At 43.8% G+C, this 24,585-nt stretch overlaps 1 protein-coding gene across 2 annotated transcripts in view; it reads left to right on the top strand.

Moving 5' to 3' along the window:
• The window catches only part of CASR (calcium sensing receptor), a 189,796-nt gene that overhangs the window by 58,444 nt on the left and 106,767 nt on the right, over positions 1-24,585 (top strand). For both annotated transcript variants that reach the window (XM_075071557.1, XM_075071559.1), the window contains one exon: positions 13,747-14,198. In XM_075071557.1, coding sequence (XP_074927658.1) covers positions 14,011-14,198 — 188 coding nt within the window. In that variant the 5' untranslated portion in view covers positions 13,747-14,010. The remainder of the gene's footprint in view (positions 1-13,746; positions 14,199-24,585) is intronic.

Genomic DNA, 24,585 nt, shown 5'->3' with positions numbered 1-24,585 from the left:
TTAGTCCTTATGACTCATAAGCCACCAGTCTCCAGTTTGACCAGCTGTTGTAAGAACACTGCACCAATGCCCTCCTTAGAGTCGTCCATGGACAACTTACCACATATACTCATTCATAAGCCAAATATTTTTGGTAAAAAAGTGACTCCTCAAAGAGCAAGGGTTGGGATATAAACAGGTGTACACCAAAATTTGAGGATTTTAAACTCTATGGAATCATTGAATTGACTATCTAATACATTGTCGTTTTGGTTACCTGGAGTGTCTGCAGGCATGGAGCCCCTCAGCTCCCTGTAGCTGCGGTTCGCCATTCCCAGCCAATGGCGCCACTTCTTGCAGCTCCCATTGGCTGGGAACGGCAAACTGCGGCCACAGAGAGCTGAGGGGCTCCAGGCCTGCAGACACTCCAGGTAAACAAAACGTCCCGCCAGTGGCTTACCCTGACATGCCAGTCTACAGGGCTGCTTTGAAATAAACAAAGAACAATAATAATTTGACAGAGGTAAAGCAGATAACAATCCTATATAAAGTCCTACAAAATCTATAACTACAATAATAATAATCTGTTTTCGTACTAGTATCTAAAATGAACAATGGTGAAATCAAAAGAAAGATGTCGTCTTATCATGCAGTGTTCAAACAGAGTTGTTGAATATGCAGAAGCAAACAATAATTGCACTGCTGCTCGTGAATTCTGTATCAATGAGAAGCAAGTAAGAGAATGGCGAAAAAATAAAACAACACTAAAATACATGCCAAGAAGCAAGAAAAAAATGTCCAACGAGGTGCACTTCATTTCCTGAGCTAGAGAAAGATCTCAGTGATTGGATTGTTGAATGTCGACAAAATGGGTACATTGTCACTAGAACTGGAATTCATCTGCTTGCTCTACAAACGTTGAAAAACGACAAATACAAGTCAGTAAAGCTGTCAGTATTTGTCGCGTCAGCAGGTTGGTGTACTCGTTTCATGAACCGTCATCGTCTCTGTCTTTGTCAACGAACAAAGATAGTGCAAAAGCTGCCTAGAGATCTGGAAGAAAAAATAGAATCTTTCTAAAGGTTTATTATAAAATATCGAAAGGAATATGCATTTGAACTGTCACAAGTAGGAAATATGGACGAAACACCAATGACATTTGATTTCCCAAGCAACAGAATGGTAACTGATGTTGGTGAAAAAATAGTTTTAATTAAAACCACTGGCCATGAAAAAATCCATTTTACGTGGTTTTATCATGTTTGTCAAATGGATCAAAGCTACCTCCTGTTGTTATTTTTAAAAGAAAAACTTTGCTTAAAACATGAAATTTCCCGCTGGACGTTTTGTTTACTTGGAGCGCCTGCAGGCACGGAGCCCTTCAGCTCCCAGTGTCCGCGGTTTGCTGAGGGGCTCCATGTCTGCAAACGCTCCAAGTAAACAAAATGTCCCGACCAGCCAGCGGCTTACCCTGACTGGCCGGGAGCCAAAGTTTTCCAACCCCTGAAATATACGGTTGGCTTATGAAAAGGTCATACAGTTTTTGATATTACCTAACCATCTTGGGGGGTCGGCTTATAAACGAACGGGCTGAGTTTTATACTTAGTATCATGACTGGGGCCTCTTCAATAAACTCCTTCAGTTTCTCAAACACTTAATTAAGATTTTCATCTCATGTCATTGGGCATCTTTGCACAATAGTGCTCTCAGATTGCTGATTTGGACAGAGTAGGCACAGATTTCCCTACATAGTTCATCATTCCAAGGAATCTTTGAAGTTTTTCCTTGTCTGTTGGGACAGGCATTGGTTCTGGCTTCAACCTTACTGTGAACTACTTGTACATCTTGCTGTGTTAGCTTCTCTCCCAAGTATATGTTATTTTTGTTATATGGAATTTACATATAACATTTAAGGCCTGGCTTGACAAAGCCCTGGCTGGGATGATTTAGCTGGTGTTGGACCTGCTTTGAGAAGAGGATGGGACTAGATGACCTCCTGAGGTCTCTTCCAGCCCTAATATTCTATGATTCTACATGTTTGTTTGTTTGTTTGTTTGTTTACTTTAGCCCTGCAGCTCTGGCTCTTTCCAAAGTTACTCAGAGCCTCTGGGCCTGTTCTTCCTTCCCCAGATCAAAATGTCATCTATGTAAACCTTAGTCCTCTGTAGACCATCAAAAATGTGTCATATTTTCCAGTGAAACATCTCAGATGCTGAGCAAAACCCAGATAGCACTCTGTGGAAATAGTTTCTCTCAAAGGGGTGTTGAATTTGCGCAAATGTGTGCTCAGTGTTTCTATGGGCATCTGCCTCATAAAGTGTAGAAAAATATTTGGCATTGGCCATCTCCCCCAAAATTCTCCTCTTGTATGTAGTGGAAAATGCTCAGTTTTTACATATTTATTTCATTTGTATGGGCCTCTCTTCTCTTCTGGAGACTAAATAACCCCAGTTCCCTCAGTCTCTCCTCCTAAGTCATGTGCCCCAGCTCCCTAATCATTTTCATTGCCCTCCGCTGGACTCTCTCCAACTTGTCCACATCCCTTCTGAAGTGGGGGACCAAAACTGGATACAGTACTCCAGATGTGGCCTCACCAGTGCCAAATAGAGAGGAATAATCACTTCCCTCTATTTGCTACCAATGCTCCTAATGCTACTAATACAGCCCAATATGCCGTCTGCCTTCTTGGCAAAAAGGGCACACTGCTGACTCATATCCAGCTTCTCGTCCACTGTAATCCCCAGGTCCTTTTCTGCAGAACTTCTGCTTAGCAAGTCAGTCCCCAGCCTGTGGCAGTGCATGGAATTCCTCCATCCGAAGTGCAAGACTCTGCACTTGTCCTTGTTGAACGTCGTCAGATTTGCACCTCATTACTTCTACTTGATTTTTCTCTGCTAATATATCCAAAGATCATATTTGTTCTCTTATTCACTGCAGGACACTGGGAGTTTATGTTCAGTTGGTTGCACACCAAGCCCCCTCAGGCTTTTCCTAAAATTCCAAGTGTGACCTACATTCTTTGTTTCTAGATGTTTGGACTTGTATTTGTCTGTATGAAAATGATGTTTTAGCAAACCTAGATTGCCCTGCAATTCAGATTGTTTTTCAGAATGGACATGTCACTATTTAAAGATAAGCAATAGTACTGGTCAAAAATGAGTCCCTGAGAGATCTCACTTAGTGTCAATCCCATTGGAGGACAATTCCTCTTTTACAATTTAGTTAAATATCAGTTATCCAGTTTTTAATCAATTTATTATGTGCTGCGTTGATTTTGTATAGTGCTAATTTTTAATTAGAATGTTATTTGTTACCAAGTCAAATGCCTTACAGAAATCTGAATATATTATGTTAACTTTGCCAGCTAAACTTGTAATCACATCAAGTACCTATTTCACATTTGTAAAACCAGACCTAATGTTCACAGAACCACATTGATTGGCATTAGCTTTTGTGTCATCCTTTTCTTTTTTACTGATCGCAATCTGGATCAGCTAATTGGCTTATAGTTCTCCAGGCAATCTTGTGTACTATTTTCAAATATTGGCAAAATATTAGCTTTTTCTTATACCTCTTGAACTTCCCCAGTATTCTGAGATTTGTTCACTAATCAACAGCAGTGGCTCTGAGAGCTCTTCAGCCAATTATTTTAAAACAGTTTGGTGCAAATTACCTGGTTCTGCAGTTTTTAAGCAGTTTAACTTTAGATTGCTGTTTAAAATCTTGTCTAGTTACTGTTTATTTATGAAATACTTTCTCTTCTATGTAAGATGTAAAAACATCATCCAGCATCTTCCAAAGAGAACAGAAAATATTTATGAAACCTTTCTGCATCATTATTAAAAATGTTACATCCTTTCTAGTAAAAGACACATGCCATTGCTATGATTTCTTTTGTTCTTCCCTGTGCTCCCTCCCCTTATTCTGTGTCTGCTTGCACAGGACCCTCTTCATCTCCCTCTTACATTGCCCTCCACCGGAGTTCAGGCAAAATGGCTGACATTTTAGTTCTGCTTCCTGTGGAGTCCAAAGCCCCAAAAGGCTGTATTTACAAAACAGAAAAAAAATACATTGATAAAAATGGAAAATGAAGAATAAGACTGTTCCAAAAAATTTGAATTGTAAACATTAAGGATATTTTTTTAATTCTTCACAAAAGAATCTTAACCAGCTCTGTGTGTGAGGTAAACATGTAGAAAGACAAGATCTCAGTTTTGAAGAGCTTGCAATATAAATATTTGCTTTCTGTTAGGAAATAAAGTTTAGAGTGTAACAAATATTTGCTAAAGAACGGAAGTAGAAATAGATACAGAGCCTTCTGCTCAATTCAATCACTTAGTAATCTGATCTTTTCATTTGTGTGTTGAAACCACAGGAACAAAATTATTTGTACTAATAGCACAATTTCCACCCTATCCTTTGATAAATTTGGATGACTGCAGGCAGGCATTAGTGGATAATTCAACCGCTGACTCTAAAAAGTTGTCATTAATAAGGAAGAGACCGACATTCTTAATGAAATTAAGGAAAATAGAGCCCAAGGAAGATCTGTGATAACAAAAGATGACAGAGTAGAGCGGCTGGCTAGTTCAAGGTGCTGGCAGGAAGCAAGAGCTTCGCATCTGTACACCAGTGTTTACAAACCCTCTCTGTGTCTGTGACTGAACATATTTGATAACTGTTGTGGATTGTATAAAGTGAGTTGGGAAATCTCGGAGCCAGATTTACACAGGCATTTATGTACCTAAAGATTCAGATAGGTGCCTAGTGAGATTTTTAGTAGTGCATAAGAAGTGAATGGGAGTTAGGTGCCTGCCCTGCTTAGATGCTTCTATAAATCCCACTAGGCACCTATATACATCTTTAAGCATCTAAATACCTTTGTAAATCTGGCCTCCAATCTATTTCCTCAGGTAAAAATGTTTTATTTGCATAATCCACCTCATTTAGATGCATACCAGTTCAGCTGAGGGCCACATCTAGTCCAGTGTCTGATAAGGATCAGTTCCAGATTATTCAGAGGAAGATGCAAGAAACCCCATACATCTGTACAGCTGTACTTGGCTTATGCCATGAAATTTATATTTTCACTCTATCTCATGTTATCATTATCTGTATTTAAATCTAATCCTTTTAAAAATCTTGTCATGCTCTTGGTCTGAGTGATAGCATGTGGCAATGAGTTCCACATGCATTGTTTTTAAAAATATAGTAAAGGGTTGCAGCCTGGTGCACTGAAGATAAGTATGGGCCACAGTTTCCCTGTGCACACAACACTGGTAGGTAGCAGGGGAATCTGTGAAGTTCACCAGCAACATGTCCATGCTCATGCCTCCATCCTTCACATCCCTGGCATGTTACAGAACAAAGCTAGAGAATACACTCTGCCACTGAGGATCCTGCCACTTGGTGTCTGGGCAGGACACAAGGGTAAGAGGGTGGATGGTACGAAACACAAGCATGCTTTGAGCAGAGAGTTTGACTAGATGACCTCCTGAGATCACTTCCAACCCTAATATTCTATGATTCTATGAAAGTGTTCCATAGGTGGGGATGGAAGGAGAAATGACTGGATAGGATGCAGCCTGCTCAGGTGGAGAATGGGGGATATCTAGAAGGCCAAGAAGACAGAGCTGTGCAGAAGCAGAAAGCTCTAAACTTCAGTGGTCACAGAAGACTTCAAACACAGACCAGGCCTGCTAGGAGTAGTCCAGAACTTTCCTCTGGAGCAGTGTTTCGACCTCCAGGGAGGTTATGAAATGCAATTCAGGGAAGTTGCAAAGCAGTGAACATTTCATTACAGTTTAAAGCAAAATCTGCTCAAGTAGTTCCTGTCAACTTCTCAGAACACACACAAATTCTACAGGCTTATCATTGTTATAATTGATACTTTTATAATGTAAAGGATTGTGAAAATGTTTGACTTTCAACAAGGAGCCACCAACCTGCAAAAGAGTGAGAAATATGGCTGTAGAGATTAGCCCGGGTATTCATTGTCACCAGCTCTTCTGAGTCACTGGTTGCAATGATGATGTCATCAGCATACACTGACAGCACCAGCTGTCTCTCTGAGCACTAACCTCATCAGCTGTTGAAAGAAGAGATAGAGGAAGGGCTTGATGGCAGTGGAATAGTTGGTTGGACAGAGGGCCTTCCTGATGACAGGTTTGATCAGGGTCTGGTTGAGCTTAAGCAAGCAGCAGCAGAACAGAATGCCACTGAGAGGAACTCTGCAAAGTGGATCTCAAAGCCAGACACAGGCAACTATCCCAAAAGATAAACCTGATCCATCCAGTAAGACACCTTCTCCTAGCCAAAGGCCAGACAGATGAGGGAAAAGACCATCCTTAGTTGCAGGCTGGAGAAGGTCTGAGACTAGTTGGAATAAGTTGTCAAATATAGTCAGTCTGGGACAGAGTAGGTCTGGTTAAGGTGAGTCACTACTATAATCATAGACTTCTGCTGCAGCAAGATTGCCCTCCTTATGACTTTAAAGTCCATGCATAGGAAGAATACTAATAACTTAGGGCACAAAAGCACTTCCTTAAGCAGCAGTGCAAGCACAGTCTTTGTGCATGAATGGGGGAGTACTCAGCTCTTCAGTGACCTGGTCCACACAGTGAGAGAGTCTGGACTGAGCATGTCTCAGAATACAAAGTCATAAAAATTTAGGGCTGGAAGGGAAATTGAGAATCCATTCCTCTGCATTGAAGCAGGACCAAGTTTACGTAGACCATCCCTGGCAGGTCTTTGTCCAACCTGTTCTTGAAAACCTCTGAGAGGGATTCCACAACACCCCTTGGAAGGTTAAACTATTCCAGAGTTTAACTACCTTTATACTGTAGTTGGAAAGTTTTTCCTAATATCTAACATAAACATTTCTTGCTGCATATCAGATAGGTTACTTCTTATCCTCCCTTCAGTGAACATGGAGAACAATTGATCACCATCCTCTATAACAGCCCTCAACATATTTGAAGACTGTTATTGAGTCCCCACTCAGTCGTCTTGTCTCAAGACTAAACATGCTCAATTTGTTTAACCTTTCTTCCTAGGTCAGATTTTCTTTGACCATTTTTGTTGCTCCCCTTTGGACACTCTCCCATTTTTCCACAGCTTTCCTAAAGTGTGACATCCAAAACTAGACACAGTATTCCAGCAGAGACCTCACTAGTGCTGAGTAGAGCGGGACAGTTACCTCACGTATTTTATTTCTGACATTTTTCTTAATATACCCTAGAAAGATATTAGCCTTTTTTGGGATTGCATCACATTGTTGGCTCATATTTAATTTGTGATCCACTATAATCCCCATATCCTTTTCAGCACTACTCTTGCATAGAGTTATTCCATACTTTGTAACTCTGCACTTGATTTTGCCTTTCTAAGAGTAATAGTTTGTTGAATTCCATCTTGTTTTCAGACCAAGTCTTCAATTTATCAAGATCATTCTGAATTCTAATCCTGTCTTCGAAGTGCTTGCAATCCCTCTCATCTTTGTATCATCTGCAAATTTTATAAGCACGCTCTTTTCTCCATTAGCCAGGTCATTAATGAAAATGTTGAATAGTACTGGACCCAGGACAGACCCCTGCAGCACCCCACTAGATATGCCCTCCCTTTTTGACAGCAAACCATTGACAACTGCTGTTTGAATACAATCTTTCAACCAGTTGTACATCCACCTTATAGTAATTTCATATAGACCATGTTTCCCTGATTTGCCTATGAGAGTATCATGTGGGACTGAGTCAAAAAGCCTTTCTAAAATCAAGCTATATCATGGGTTCCCCCCCGTCCACAAGTCCAGTAACCCTGTCAAAGAAAGAAATAAGTTAGGCATGATTTGTTCTTGACAAATCTATATGGACTGTTCATTATAAACCTATTATCCACTCAGTGTTTATAAAGTGATTGTTTCATAATTTGTTCTGGTATCTGGAACAAAAAAGTAAGGTACAAAAAGTAAGATGACTGGTCTATAATTCCCTGGTCCCTCTTTGTTCTCCCTTTTAAAGGTGGCACTGTGTTTGCCCTTCTTGAGTCTTCTGGGATCTCACTCATCCTCCAGGAGTTCTCCAAAGATAATTGCTAACAGTTCTGAAATTGCTTCCACTAGGTCCTTTAGTACCCTAATGTGAATTTTGTCAGGCCCTACTGACTTGAACACATCAAATTTGTCTAAATATTCTTTAATCCAGGGTTCGGCAACCTTTGGCATGTGGCTCATCAGGGTAATCTGCTGGCAGGCCGCGAGACATTTTGTTTAAGTTGATTGTCCACAGGCAGGGCCGGCGCTTCCATTTAGGCGACGTAGGTGGTCGCCTAGGGTGCCAGGATTTGGGGGGGGGGGTGGCAGTTTGGTGGCAGGGGGTCCTTCCACGGTCCGAGTCTTTGGCGGCAATTCTGTGGTGGGTCCTTCACTCGCTCCGGGACCCGCTGCCAAAGTGCCCCAAAGACCGGGAGCGTGGAAGGACCCCCCCCGCCGCAGAATTGCTGCCAACAACCGGGAGCGCGGAAGGCCCCCCGCCTAGGGCGCCAAAAGCTCTGGCCCCGCTTCTGTCCACAGTCATGGCCCCCCGCAGCTCCCAGTGGCCGCGGTTTGCCATTCCTAACCAATGGGAGCTGTGAGAAGTGTCAGCCAGTGGATTACCCTGATGGACCACATGCCAAAGGTTGCTGATCCCTGCTTTAATCTGTTCTTTCCCTGTTCTTGTTTGTTTTTCTTTCCTCCTTCTTGTTAATATTAACTTTGTTAAGCATCTGGCCACCATTAACCTTTTTAGTGAAGACTGAAGCAAAATATGTACTAAACACCTCTGCCTTTTTGATGTCATCAGTTATTAGCACTCCTTTTCTGCTAGGTAAGATACCTACACTTCCCTTCATCTTGCTCTTAATGTATTTATAGAACTTTTTATTATTAACTTTTTTGTCTCCTGTTAGGTTTAACTCATTTTATAATGTAGTCTTTCTGATTTTTTTCTTTATATGCTTGTGCTATTCTTTTATATTGGTCCTTAGCAACTTGTCCATGTTTCCACTCTTTATAGGATTCCTTATTGATTTTCAGGTCATTAAAGAATTCCTGATGGACATTCTTTCGCATCTGCATAGTTTGTTTTTATTTTCTCTTTGAAAAACTGCCATTTCTCCTGAATTCCTTTTTCCCTTGGATTTTCTTCCCATGGGACTTTACCTGCCAGTTCTATGACTTTATTAAAGTCTGCTTTTTTCATGTCGATTGTCCTTATTCTGCTGCTCGCACTCCTTCCTTTCCTTAGAATCATGAAATATATCATTTCATCATCCCTTTTATTCAAATTGCTTTCAGCGTCTGGACTGGCAACAAATTCCTCCTATTAGAATCAAGTCTAAAATGGTTTCCCCGGGGTTACTTCCTCCACTGTCTGAAACAAGAAGTTGTCCCCAACGCATTCCAAGAATTTATTAGAGATTTTGTGTGTTGCCATATTACTTTTCCAACAGATCTCTTAGTAGTTAAAGTCCCCCATTGCTATCAGATGTTTGTGTTTTTGATGTTTCAGTTATTTGTTCTAAAAATGCCTCATCCACCTGCTCTTCCTGATTAGCTGGTCTACAGTAGACCACTCCGTGGATTTTGCCCCCATCTTTCCCCCTGTTATCTTCACCCAGGGACTTTTGGCTGGTCTGCCTCTCACTTCTTTTTGGACTTCACTGTCAGTTGGTGTGCGTATGTGCTCTCTCCATATGCTGTCCCAGCCTTGTGAAGGAAGCTGACTCAGCAGACTTCGATAGTATTACCAAGAAAGACCACAGACTCAGTTCAGTGGTGAAGGCGCTAGATCAGGTTTATTGGCAATAAAGCATGATCCAAGTGCCTGGTATACTCTACGGGAACACTAACACGTGTGCCTGTTACAATGGACTAAGATGAGTCAGTGGTGGGACTTTCCACTGCCCCTCTCGTCTGGATAAAAGATGTCCCTCCTATGATTTTTCTTTTATACATTGATACAAACAAGTTACATATTACACTCTTGATGTGTTTTGTTACCGACCCTACACCTTGTACCTGCTGGTTCAAACAAAACATTTCCATTCATCATCCTGTTCTGCCATCCTTTTCCTTATTCGTTGTGTTCCTGTAAATTCTCTCAGGCTTGTGTTTATGACCACGTCTACACTACACGCCATTTCGGCGCGTTAAAATTGATTGCTCGGGGTTCGATATATTGCGTCTGGTCTAGACGGGGATATATCGAACCCAGAGCGCGCTTAGATCGATTCCGGAACTCCACCAAAACAAACGGAGTTCCGGATTCGACATGGCGAGCCGCGCACATCGATCCCGCGCGGTGAAGACGGGTGAGTAAATCGATTTTAGATATTCGATTTCAGCTACGCTATTCTCGTAGCTGAAATTGAGTATCTAAAATCGATTTTCGCGCGTAGTCTAGACGGGCCCTATGTCATGACTATATGTTGGAGTGTAACTGTACTAGCCTTCTGGAATGTGTCCCTGTCTCAGCCCCATATGATTCAATGATCAGCTTATAGATTCCCAGGGATTTGCTGTTGTGCATTAGATGGAGGGTTTTTGAGAACTAGACCAGAGTGAGAAAGAAGCTGTAGCCACCTCCATGAGGTGGGCTAGTTCAGTGGTTTGAGCATTGGTCCCCTAAGCCTAGGGCTATGAGTTCAGTCCTTGAGGAGGTCATTTAGGGATCTGAGGCAAAAATCTGTCTGGTGATTGGTCCCTTTTTGAGCAGGGGGTTGGACTAGATGACCTCCTAAGGTCCTTTCCAACCCTGACATTCTATGCTCATATGAGGGAGTTCATCTCCCAGGACCCCACAGTTAGAGATGGATGAATTTTTTTCAAAATGAAATGTTTTGATTTTCAATGTGAAATGATTAAGTGTTTGGAATTTTACTTCAGTTTTATTTAAAATCAAAAGGTAAAAACAAACTTGAAAATTAAATGAAACATTTAAACAAAAAGTCAATATTTTGACATTTCTCATGAAATGAAAATTCTGAAAAGCGTAATTTCAGTATTAGTGAAATTGTTTGTCAAAATGAAACTATTTTTATAAATGTAACAATTGAAACAATGAAGTTGAAATGAAGCGCTTTAACCTTATTGAAAGTGTTTTGATAATTTTTCATTGAAAATTTTGACAATCATGACATTACTGCAAAACATATTGATTTTGTTGAATCAGAAAGTTCTGGTGGAAAGTTTTTGACCAGCCCTAACTAACAATGACCCACAGTGCCTAGGAAATCAGATGCCTGCTGATAGAAGAGCACTTGCTCCAAGTCCCATTTCAGAGTACAGGTGTAGAGAAGGTTTAGTATCAACCTCTTCACTCGGAGGTGCAGCAGATTTCCTGGTGTGACTTCAGCCACCTCAAGTGCCTGGGGACCTAGGGTTTGGGAGAACAGTTTGGCAACCTGACCATAAACATTGGTGATGTGACTAAAGGAAACCTTCTCTTCCCACTCCAACCAGCAGCTGGTTTAAGAAGGCAGAATCATGTGCCTTTCCTGTCAGGGAGAGAGTTGTGGCCTAGCCATGATGGTGAGAAATGGGAGGAAAAACTAAGGAAAAAGACAAAAGGGAGAACCCAAACCCACAGTAGTATCATGATTCCCTATGTTACTAGGCCTGGCTTTTAGATTCTGTGCAGGGATATGGAAGACCTAAACCAAGCAATACATGAAAACAAGGACAAATGAAGCACCATCTGGCAACATTTTGAAGAGTGGGTGAGAAACAGAAAGGTGCAGGGGGCACAGGAGTTTGTGTGTATGACTATGTGTGTGTGTATGTGTGTGTGCCTCTGTGTATATGTGCATAACAAGAGAGTTTCTTCCTCAAGTCTTTGTGCACAGAACTACAAACCTAGACTCCCTGAGCTCTACTCTCAGCTCTTCCACTGTCTGTTATTGTTTCCTGAGAAAAGCAGTTTATTGAGAATACATGAGATACTTCCAAATGTATCTCACACAATATCCATGACATTTAGAGATTCATAGATTATAAGGCCAGGAGGAATCGCTGTGACCATCTAGTCTGACTTCCTGCACAACACAAGCCACAGAGCTTCCTTGAATTAATCCTTGTTTGAATTAGATCACATCTTGTAGAAATACATCCAATCTTAATTTTAAAATGTTAATTGATGTGGAGTCTACCACAACCCATGGTACATTGCTCCAGTGGTTGATTACCTTGTTAAAAATGTGCACCTTGCTTTTAATCTGAATTTGTCTAGCTTCAGCTTCCAGACCTTGCATCTTGTTATACTTTTGCTAGATTGAAGAGCCTTCCATTAGCAGATTTTTTTTCCACATGTACATATGTGCAGACTGTGATTAAGCCACCTCTTAACTTAGGAGGTCTGTTAATATTTTCCAGAAGGAACTCTTCTGAACACAGATGAGATACAATATTTAGCTTCCCAACATGATGCAGGCCTCAAAGCAGGATTAGTAACTAAACCAGGAATAGTATGATCAGTGAACCTCAGAAGACTCAAAGGTTCATCTTGGAGAAGTATCCTGAATCCACATGGTTTTCCAAGTCATACTGGGTGGCAAGGCTTGTGAGAGAAGATTTTCTCGTTAGCTTCTTTCTGCTGGGGAGAAAGGAATCTCCACCGAACAAGAAGGTGATGAGGACTGTGTGAAAATGGAGTGGAAAACCCTAGCCAAACAGTTTACCATATTTCTTTGAGTATCAAATATGTTTGGTTTGAGTTTTGGGCCAAGGTGTAGATTGGTTCTTACTTTACTTATATAGGGTTTCCCATTCTCTACTTGCTTTATGTCATCTCTCTTATTGTAAATGGGATGTAGTCTTCCACCCTGATCCTCAGTTACCCCCATGTTTATATAGGGCTGACTCTAGATTTTGCAAGGCTCATTGTGAAGTAAGACACACAGATCTTCAAGCAGACTTCTGTAACCCACTTAGCATACCTGGGTGGGGGAATTTGGCAGCTAAGAAGGTCCAGAGGACTTGTTGTTAAGGGGTTGGGGATTGTCATGTAGATTTCATAAATTAGAAGTAGGGCATGGAGCATCTCAGCAACTAGAAGAGGTGGAGCCCAACAGTTCATTTTTCAAAGTAGGAGTGAGTTGTTATGGGCTTTTGGAAGGGCTGGATGTTGTCCTGGGAATGGGATCTGATGAAGCAGGGCCATTCTTGAATGCAGGGGACCCTGTACAATTTTTCACTGGTAAGTGTCTAGCTAGGACTGGTCCTGCTATGCATACAGAATTTCCATTGATGTTTCATATGCTGCATGTCATAGAATACCAGGGTTGGAAGGGACCTCAGGAGATTATCTAGTCCAACCCCCTGCTCAAAGCAGGACCAATCCCCAGACAGATTTTTCTCCCACATCCCTAAATTGCTTCCTCAAGGATTGAGCTCACAACCCTGGGTTTAGCAGGCCAACGTGCAAACCACTGAGCTATCCCTCCCCCTGTATCTGCTATGTATTGTTGCAACATTGTGGTGTGGAGGTGCAGTGATGTAACACCGTCATGAGTTTGGGACTCCAGTAGCCGAAGAAGTAGGATAAACCCATGAAAACCAGGCTTATGCCTCATATTGGAAGGAGTGGTGACCCTTGCTCTCCTATGAAAACTGAAATAGAGTAGGCATAACGCAGAAAGCAGTGGGGTACATAATTAGAAGGTACTGCACAAAAGTGCAAAGAACAATTTTTTGTGTAATTGGTCACTTTTTATATCTCATTCTTTTTCAGAAGGTCTCAGAGATGGGCTCCACATAACACGTCAGTTCTGAAGAACCAAGGACTGTAGGATCAGTAGTGTACAATGGAGAAGACTGCAGGAGAAATACCAGTCCTGAGGGTACCATCTTGTGACTTATTGTACTGCAGACATGCACTCCCAACCCAGAGTGTGCTGCCTTAGGAGAGGAAATACTTGTCAGACATTACTAGATCCATTTATTTTCTTACATCTTTTTTACTTTTGCGTCCTGTAATCCACTTGTGAAAAGAGGAATGATGACTTTTTATAGTTGCTGTTTGATTCTTTTGGTGTTTACCTGGAACACCTCTGCCTACGGACCAAACCAAAGGGCGCAGAAGAAGGGAGATATTATTCTTGGGGGACTGTTCCCCATTCATTTTGGAGTGGCTGCCAAAGACCAGGATTTAAAATCTAGGCCAGAATCAGTGGAGTGTATAAGGTAAGCCAAAAAGAAACTGGTAAAAATCTACAATGCCAGAGCCGTTACCTTGATCAGTTATAAGTGAGGTGCCTTACCGCTTCAGTAGTATAGCTGTAGCTAACTATCAGATACAACACATCTTTACTGTGTGTAGTATCTTTAATACAATTTGTAACCCAAATGCTTTACAGAGTTAAGTATTTGTCTTTTGCTTTTTATGACAAGAACTCAAGCTCCAATTCTGCATTCCATCTATGTTATCTTTGCTTTTTGCTACTGACGAGGGGCACCATGTGAAGGCAGTAGACTTGCTCCTCGAAGAGCTAAATAATACAAGACCAAGGAAGTGTGTGGTGTAAAGAGAATGAATGGTGAATAAGCTAAAGTAAATGTTAAGAATTATTTGGGAGCTTACAATGAGAAAGATCGATACAAGCTATAGTTCCAAATGCTGCCAAATCGCAAATACACAAATCTATTCAGGCAACGAATAATGGATGTTTAATAAATAATATATATATACACTTCACTTAAAGTCACAGCAAATGCAATGGAAGTGACCAAATTTTTTTATAAGATTGTCTGACTACCGTCATGTGTGGCAAAAAAGGGTTTTGAAATAATGAAATCTTATATTGTTGTGCCTTTCCTCCTCCCTCCCAAAGCACTTCACTTACTGTGAGCTAAATTTTAAAAGTGTTTAGGTGCCTAAAGATGCAGATATGTGGGCATTAGATGCCTAGGCACTTCTGAAAATTTCACTAGGCACCTATCTTCCTCCTTAGGCACCTGAATACTTTAAGAAACCTGGCCCTATGGTCCCAAACCTGAATTGCATAGTCAGTCCTTGCGCAACCAAAATTCAGTTACTTTTCTGTAAATACTGCCTATATACTGGGCAAAGTCTTTGGCACTAATCTCTATGTGTATGTATGTGAATTGTTTCTTCCGCTATTGAAATATAGCCAGTTCTGGGATGAGATGTGGCTTATGTTTAACCTTGCACAGCAACACTACATAGCAATTTAAGATTGGAAATTGACAAAAATTGAATTCAATTGAAACTTCATTAAGGCAAAATGTAAGATATTCAGTTTGGAATTTGGTTATGACAAAAGGTGGGGAAACACTTGTGCTCCTGAGCAGTGAAGTGGCATGGGACTTTAATAACAACACATGGTCAGGGCATCTGTTTTATACCTTATCTAAAAACCGCATGTCTCGAAGCACACTGACTTCTGATACTAGGCGGGGGAATTAGTTCAATATAGATTCAGAGTGATAATGAATGCCTAATGGCATTCCTGCTTCACCTAGAGCAGTGATTTTCAACCTGTGGTCTGCAGACCGCTGGGGAGGCATGATGCAAACAATGTTTAAGAAGTTCGGGGAAGTTTGTTGTTACGATAGAACAGTGATTTTCAACCTATGGTCCACAGATCCCTTGGGCTGGGGGGTCACAGACTAGGTCTAAGATTTCCAGAGGGGTCTGCACCTCCATTTGAAATTTTGTAGGGATTCACAAATAAAAAAGGTTGAAAACCACTAACTTAGATTTTCTTAGTAGTTTCCCATCCAAATACTGAGCTGGTTCAATCCAGCTAATTTGTAAGATCAGACAGAGTCACAGCACACAGTGGTCCGAATACAATGCATAAGAGAGCAGAAGGAAAGAACTTAAACAAAACAATTCTAAAACTTGTTTTATTCAATACACTTACCCATACCTAAAAACTATAGGCTAGATCAGGGATCAGCAACCTTTCAGAAGTGGTGTGCCAAGTCTTCATTTATTCACTCTAATTTAAGGTTTTGCATCCCAGTAACATATTTTAACATTTTTAGAAGGTCTCTTTCTAGAAGTCTATAATATATAACTAAACTATTGTTATATGTGAAGTAAATAAAGTTTTTAAAATGTTTAAGAAGCTTCTTTTAAAATTAAATTAAAATGCAGAGCTCCCCGGACCAGTGGCCAGGATCCGCGCAGTGTGAGTGCCACTGAAAATCAGCTTGTGTGTCACCTTCGGCACACGTGCCATAGGTTGCCTACCCTAGGCTAGATCCAGGGCCGGTGCAAGGATGTTTCGCGCGCTAGGCGAAACTTCCACCTTGCGCCCCTCTGTGGCAGCTCCCCCGCCCTGCCCTGAGGCACCACCCTCCTCCCCACAGCAGCTCCCCACCCTCCGCCCTGAGGCCCTCCCGCCGCCCCAGCTCACCCCTGCTCTGCGCACGAGCACCCCGAGCACACTGTCGCTGCTTCACTTCTCCCGCCTCCCAGGCTTGTGGCGCCTAAGCTGATTGGCACCGCAAGCCTGGGAGGTGGGAGAAGTGAAGCAGCTCACCCCTGCTTCGCCTCCTCTCTGAGCATGCCATCGCCGCTTCACTAAGCCAGTCAGCTTAGGTGCCACAAGCCTGGGAGGCAGGAGAAGTGAAGCAGCCAGGGCATGCTCGGGGAGGACGTGGGGCAGGGGTGAGCTGGGGTGGGGAGTTCCCTTGTGTGCCGCCCCTCGCCCCTTACTTGCTGCAGGCAGCCCTCCCCGTGCTCCCCTTCCCCAGCTCCCTCCGCCTAAATGCTGGCGGCGACCGGGGCGGCCAAAGGTCCGGCCGCCGCAGTCACTGCCAAAGAAAATGGTGCCCCCCAAATCCCCTAGGTGGCCTAAATGGTTGCACTGGCCCTGGCTAGTTCTACATCTAGGGAAATGCATCCTAGATGGAGCTACTGTAAGGTGGGTGCAAAACTGGTTGGGAAACTGTTCCCAGAGAGTCATTATCAGTGATTCACAGTCATGCTGGAAGGGTATAATGAGTGGGGTCCTGCAGAGATCAGTTCTGGGTCCAGTTCTGTCAATATTTTCATCAATGATTTAGATAATGGCATAGAGAGTACACTTATGAAGTTTGTGGATGATACCAAGCTGGAAGGGGTTGCAAGTGCATTGGAGGATAGGATTAAAATTCAAAATGATCTGGAGAAATGGTCTGAAGTAAATAGGATGAAATTAATTAAGGACAAAGGCAAAGTACTCCATTTAGGAAGGAAGAATCAGTTGCACACATACAAAATGGCAAATGACTGCCTAGGAAGGAGTACTGCAGAAAGGGATCTGCGGGACATAGTGGATCACAAGCTAAATATGATATGAGTCCACAGTGTAACAGTGTTGCAAAAAAAGCAAACATCATTCTGGGATGTATTAGCATGAGTGTTGTAAGCAAGACATGAGAAGTAATTCTTCCGCTCTACTCCATGCTGATTAGGCCTCAACTGGAGTATTGTGTCCAGTTCTGGGTGCCACATTTCAGTAAATATATGGACAAACTGGAGAAACTCCAGAAGAGAGCAACAAAAATGTTAAAGGTCTAGAAAACATGACTTATGAGGGAAGATTGAAAAAATTGAGTTTGTTTAGTCTGGAAAAGAGAAGACTGAGAGAGGACATGATAACAGTTTTCAAGTACATAAAAGGTTGTTACAAGGAGGAGGGATAAATATTGTTTTTCTTAACCTCTGAGGATAGGACAATGGGCTTACATTGCAGCAAGGAAGGTTTAGGGTGGACATCAGGAAAAACTTCCTAACTGTCAGAGTGGTTAAGCACTAGAATAAATTGCCTAAGGAGGTTGTGGAATCTCTGTCATTGGAGATTTTTAAGAGCAGGTTAGACAAACACCTATCAGGGATAGTCTAGATAATACTTAGTTCTTCCAGGAGTGCAAGGAACTGGATTAGACCTCTCAAGGTCCCTTCCAGTCCTATGATTCTACACAGTGGACTTAGATTCAGTATTGCAACAGTTGACATTTAGGCACTCTGCCACCCAGTGGACTCCACGGCCCTTAGTTAGGTACCCAGGCTCCCTGTACAATTCACAAGGAGAGTTTAGTGCCTGGGAGAGATATTAATGGAAGGCAGCAAGCTGATCAGGGAGAGGCTTAAGCTAACCATTAAGAAATGTCTATGTCCCACCCCCTCAAAGGGAGTTGGATGTCTCCTTCCACTCAAGATTCACAGTTATGAACCAAGGCAGTCCTTTGTAGCGAAAAACTGAGGGGGAAGAGGAGTGCCCTGCCACATACTCAGCACTCAAATACGTATCCTTACCATTCATTCATTGGGCCAGAGAGTGAAAAATTACTCGATAGCCTGCTAGTTAGGGCACTGATGTGGGGGACCCAGATTCAAGTTCTTATTGCTTTTTCAATGCATATTTAACTGTTTCATGCAAAGTTATACAGCTTCAATGGGAGACACTGAGAGAGCTCCAACCCTAGAATACCCCGTAGCCCATTGGTTGGGAGTAGATCTGGTGCAAACACTTGTTCTCACCCATCTTGGGTGAATGCTCTAACAACTCTTCAGCTTTGCCTTGTGCAGGGCCCAATCCTGTAAGCATGTTCTTAGGCAGCCTCTGAGGATGTTCAACAGCCAGCTTACAATTCCTGCTCAGCTGATACAATTTTAATCTCTGGGACAGCCTCTGGAAGTTCCAGGATTCCTGTCCTGAGGGTCAGGTTCAGGAGTTTGGTACCCTGGTAGAGGAAGGGATCACGGCAGCCAGATGTCCCCTGCAGAAGGCATGGGACTCAGCGGCAAGGGTGGTCTTAGTGGTGGTGGTGATGAGTCGCAGCTCCTGGGTCCAGATGGCAGGCCTATCGCAGGAGAGGCAGGCCTCAATTCAAGATCCCCCTTTGATGGAGTAGGGCTCTTCTCCGATCAAACGGATGCCAGGCTACGTGGATAGAAGGACACTAAGGCCACCCTTCACTCGTTGGGCATGCATACCCTGCAGTCTCTCAGAAAGCCATTCTGGCCTTTGCTGCCATCGAGGCCTTGTGGCAAGCCCGGCAAGGATCTTCAAGGAGAAAGGTCACCGGGTTTAGCCATCACCGTCCTTCCCCCTCTCGCTCGCTAGCCCAGCCTGGATCCACTAAGCACCATGTCTGTGTGTATGTGTAAAAGTGATTGTTTTGAGGGTGCACTCGAGAGTGATGCTCCAGTCAGCCGGCTGGATCCTGCCTGTCTTTTCCTCAACCACCTTTCTTCCTACTGCTCACCCTGGTCGCAGGTTACCTTGGACTGCTGGGTGCTGGACATAGTAGCTTGGGACTATACCCTGCAGTTTGTGGCTAGCCCTTCTTCCTGCCCCCCTGCTTCCCTGTCCCTCTTAAGGGACCCCTCTCATGAGCCACTCCTAGTTCAGGAGGTAGACAAGCTCTTGTAGTTGGGGGCTGTGGAGGCGGTTCCTCGGGACATGGAAGGAAGAGGATTCTACTCCCGATACTTCCTAATCCCAAAGGCCAAGGTGGGCCTCAGATTCATTCTGAACCTACGTGGCCTCCACAAGTCTCTCAAGAAGTTGAAGTTCTGCATGGTCTTCCTGGGCTTTGTTATCTCCTCCCCAAATTCATCTGTATATTCCCAGGACACAGACGGTGCCTGCGTTTCATAGTTTTAGGGCACCACTTCCAGTTCCTGGTGCTACCCTTTGGCCTGTCCTTGTCTCCCAGGGTGTTCACAAAATGCATGGCACCACTAATGGTTTGCCTCAGATGTCGGAGGAGTCCAGATATTTCTGTACTTTGACAACTGTCTCATCAAGGGCAGGTCTCTGGGACAGATGCAGAGAAGCCTCAATCTGGTATGCCACACTTGCAATGACCTGGGCCTATTAATAAACACAAAAGTCCATGTTAACCCTGGTGCAGAACATCAAGTTTATCAGAGTGGTTCTTAATTCCACATGACCCAGAGCCTTCCTTCCAGAGGCACGCTTTCAGGCCATGGTAGATCTCATTGCCCACGTGAGGAGACAGCCAATCACCATGGCCCACACTTGCCTGTGGCTGATGGGCACATAGCAGTGTGCACATACATGGTGAGGCATGCCTAGCTTCATCTGCGACCCTTGCAAACATGGCTGGCAATGGTCTGCATTCCCAGCAGGTACCCCATAGACCAAGTGGTCACGGGGCCAGACTGCATCCTCTCATCCTTGAACTGGTGGTTAGACCCCAAGTCAGTGCTGCAGGGAGTTCCCTTTCTGTCCCCATCACTGTCACTCACCCTCGTGTCAGACATGTGAGATCTGGGCTGGGGAGCTAACCTGCGTGGGCTCAGCACCCGAGGTTGCTGGATGCGACACAACTTAGCTCTTCATATCAATGTCAGGGAGCTCAAGGTGGTGCGCCTGGCTTGCCAGGTGTTTTTGCCTCACCTGAAAGGCAAGGTGGTGCAGGTACTCACAGACAACAAGGCTGCGATGTATTGCATCAACAGGCAGGGCGGTGCCAGGTCTTCGGCCCTGTGTCAAGAGATTCTCCGCCTCTGGGTCCTTTGTGTGCAGAATGCCATCTACGTTGTGGCTGTTCACTTACCAGGAACCAGGAATGTCCTGGCAGATCACCTCAGCAGGACCTTCTGCTCTTGCCACGAGTGGACCCTCCACCTGGAGGTGGTCAACTTGATCTTCTGATGGATGGAGACTCCCCAGGTGGACCTGTTTGCATCCAGACAGAACAGGAAGTACCACGTGTTCTTCTCCCTGTACGGTGGGGACGAGGGTTTCCTGTCGGATGCCTTCCTGATCCCGTGGTCGGGAGCGCTGATGTACGCCTTTCTGCCTCTGCTGCTTATCCACAGAGTCCTGCTAAAGGTGAAGCAAGACAGAATGTGGGTCATTCTCATTGCCCTGGTGTGACCTCACCAGCACTGGTTCGGCATGCTGCTGAGTCTTTCGTTGGCCAGCCCACTGCAGTTACTTCTCTGTCTGGATCTGCTGTCCCAGAACCGCAGCAATCTGCTGCACCTGAACCTGGCATCGCTGCACCTGACGGTGTGGCTGCTCCGTGGCTAAGCACGGATGAGCAAAGGTGCTCTGCGGCAGTCCAACAGGCCCTTCTGGGCAACAGGAAGCCTTCCAGCAGGGTTACCAATGTGGTCAAGTGGAAGCGCTTTACATGTTGGACGTTGGACATTGTACAAGCACATTAGTCCTGAGGGGGCCTCGTTGAAGGACATTCTGAACTATTTGCTGCATCTAAAGCTTCAGGGCTTGTTGCTGTTTTCAGTCAAGGTGCACCTGGCAGCCATTTCTGCGTTCCACCCTCCACTTCAGGGCAAGTCTGTCTTTGCCCATCCCATGATGATGTGATTCCTGAAAGGTCTAGAGCAAGCCTGCACAACTCAAAAAGCGGCGAGGGCCATATTACTCCAAAAAAAACAGCTGAAGGCCGACCCCCCCCAGTGCCGCCGAAACACCACTCCCACCAGCCCCCCGGAAACACAACATTCCCCCCCCACAGCGCCACCTGCCCTGCAGAAACAAAGCCTTCTTCTCCAGCGCCGCCCCACTGAAACAGCTGTGGGCCGAAAAGGAAGGTTTTGTGGGGGTGGGTGGGTGTGATACTTTAAGAATTTTTCAATTAAAGCAAACAATTTTTACAAATTTTTTTATGAATCATGGAAAAATGAAAAGCAACAATTCCATTGAAAGAAAACATTTGTACTTTTCATAATTACCTTGCAAATTTAATGAGATATTACATTTCTTTTTGGCAACAAGCTTGTTGTATTCGGGGGTCATATTTGAAGTGGATATTTTCATAATATCTTCCAAATGGTCGTCAGTCAGAGAAGAACTTTGCTTGTTTTTAGTCATGTTCATAATGGAAAATGTTTGTTCACTTATGTAAGTGCTTCCAAAAATGCTGAACGTTTTCAGTGCAACTTCAGTAAGATTCTTGTATTTTTCATCGTCCAGACTTTTGTAGAAGTCCCGCAGGCTGCTTTCTTTGTGTTTATTTTGGTAAACTGCCAAACAAATTCTTCAATCAAAAGATTGATGTGCTTTACGTATTTTTCTCCTAACTCAGTGTGTTTGTGCTGAGGGATATGCTGTGCACAAGTGGGAAAGTGACACATTTCACCTTTTGGCAGCTGACTTCTGAAAACTTTCAATTTCATGTTGAAAGCTTTCACTGCTGCACACATTTGAAATAGAAGTTGATTTTTTCCCTAAAGTTGAATGTTGAGATCATTCAGGTGTGCTGTGATATCACAAAAGAAAAAGATTCCAGGACTCATTTTCAAGCTTCTGGGAATTTTATTGGCAATTTTCTAGGAATTTTGCTACCTCCTCTTTCAAGCAACTAACGCTGGAGCCCTCTTCCTGACTCAACCACCTCACTTCCGTATGGTAGATTAAGTTGCTGCGTTCGGCATCTACCCCTTCAAGAAAGTCTTGAAACGTCCTATGTTTTTATCCTCTAGAGCGGATGTAGTTTACAATGGAAACTACCACTGACATTACATGCTCAAATTTTAAGACTTTGCTACACAAACTTGCTGATGTATAATGCAGTGATGTTTGGTTATTTGTCTCCGCATAAATCCTTCAAGAAGAGTAATGCTCCAACATTTTTTCTGCACATAACTGTACAAATGGCCACCAAGTTTGTGAATCTAATCCTGACTTATCATTCATGCACTTTATCACTTCACTGGAGATTTCTTTTCTGGTTGGCAACCTGGCATGGAGTACATGCCAGCAAGTTCTTCAGTAATTTTCAAAGTTTTTATCAATACATCTAATAACAATAAGAATTTGAGTGGTGTCTTTAAATCGGTGCTTTCATCCATACCTGGGGAGTAAAAGCAGAAATCACTGATTCTGCTTTAGCTGATCATTTAGATTGGTAGAAATGTCAGCTATTCTCTCTTGTACAGTCATGTGTGATAGACTGAGGGTACGTCTACATCCAGCATTATTCGATTTTACATAAACCGGTTTTGTAAACAGATTGTATAAAGTCGAGTGCATGTGGCCAACAAAGCACAATAATTCGGTGGTGTGCGTCCATGTACCAAGGCTGCGTCGATTCTGGCGTTGCACTGTGGTTAGCTATCCCACAGCCTATCCATAGTTCCCGCAGTCTCCCTGCCCATTCGAATTCTGGATGAGATCCCAATGCATGATGGTGCAAAACAGTGTCGCAGGTGATTCTCGGTAAATGTCATCACTCATTCCTTCCTCCGTGAAAGCAACAGCAGACAATCATTTCGCGCCCTTTTTCCCTGGATTGCTCTGGCAGATGCATAGCATGGCAACCATGGGCCCGTTTTGCCTTGTCACTGTCACCGTATGTGTACTGGATGCCGCTGACAGAGGCAGTACGCAGCGCTACACAGCAGCATTCATTTGCCTTTTTGCCAAGGTAGCAGAGACGGTTACCAGTCGTTCTGTACCGTCTGCTATGCCATTGTAAATTGGCGAAAGAGATGACAGTTATCAGTCGTTCTGTACCGTCTGTGCTGTCATGGGTGCTCCTGGCTGACCTCGCTGAGGTCGGCCAGGGCGCAAGACAAAATGGGAATGACCCCCGAGGTCATTCCTCCTTTATGTTGTATCTAAAAATAGAGTCAGTCCTGCCTAGAATATGGTGCGAATGTACTAGAGAATCAGTGTATAGAGAACCAGAGAGCACAGCGCTCCGTGTCAGATCCCACAGAAATGTTGAGCTGCATGCCATTCTAGGGGTGCCCCTGCAACAACCCCACCCGTTGCTTCCTCCTCCCCAACCCTTCTGGGCTACCGTTGCAGGGTCCCCTATTGTGTGATGAAATAATAAAGATGCAGGATAAAAGAACACTGACTTTTAGTGAGAATAAATGAGAGGAGGCAGCCTCCTGGTGCTATGATAGTCCAGGCAGGACATTAAACGGTGGGGGGGGAGGACCCAGCATCCCGCTGCTATGATAGTCCAGACAGTACAGAATCTTTCTTTAGACATGAAAGTGGGGGGCTGATGGAGTTCAGCCCCCAGTTGCTATGATGAGAACGGTTTACCAGCCGTTCTGTATCATCTGCCGGGAATAACGGGAGTCATTCCTATTTTACCCAGGCGCCCCTGGCCGACCTCACCTGAGGCCAGCCGGGAGCACTCACGGCTGTGACGAGGACGGCTACCAGTCCTACTGCACTGTACCATCTGCCACCGGGAAGGGAGGAGAGAGGATGCTGCTGTTCACTGCCGCTGCACCGTGTCTACCAGCAACATGCAGTAGACATACGGTGACATTGAAAAAAGTCAAAAAACGTTTTTTTTCCCTTGTTCTTTCATGGGGGAGGGGAGGGAAGTAATTGACGAGATAGACCCTGAATCACCCCGGACAATGTGTTTGACCTACAGGCATTGGGAGCTCAGCCAAGAAGGCAAATGCTTTTCAGAGACTGTGGGATAGCTGGAGTCCTCAGTCCCCCTCCCTTCCTCCATGAGCGTCCATTTGATTCTTTGGCTTTCAGTTATGCTTGTCACACAGCACTGTGCTGTGGACTCTGTATCATAGCCTGGAGATTTTTTTCAAATGCTTGGCATTTCATCTTCTGTAACAGAGCTCTGAAGA

The sequence above is a fragment of the Chelonoidis abingdonii genome, chromosome 1 (genome assembly GCF_003597395.2).
Source record: "Chelonoidis abingdonii isolate Lonesome George chromosome 1, CheloAbing_2.0, whole genome shotgun sequence".
Taxonomy (NCBI): Eukaryota; Metazoa; Chordata; order Testudines; family Testudinidae; genus Chelonoidis; species Chelonoidis abingdonii.
This window is presented reverse-complemented; position numbering and strand designations above follow the sequence as displayed.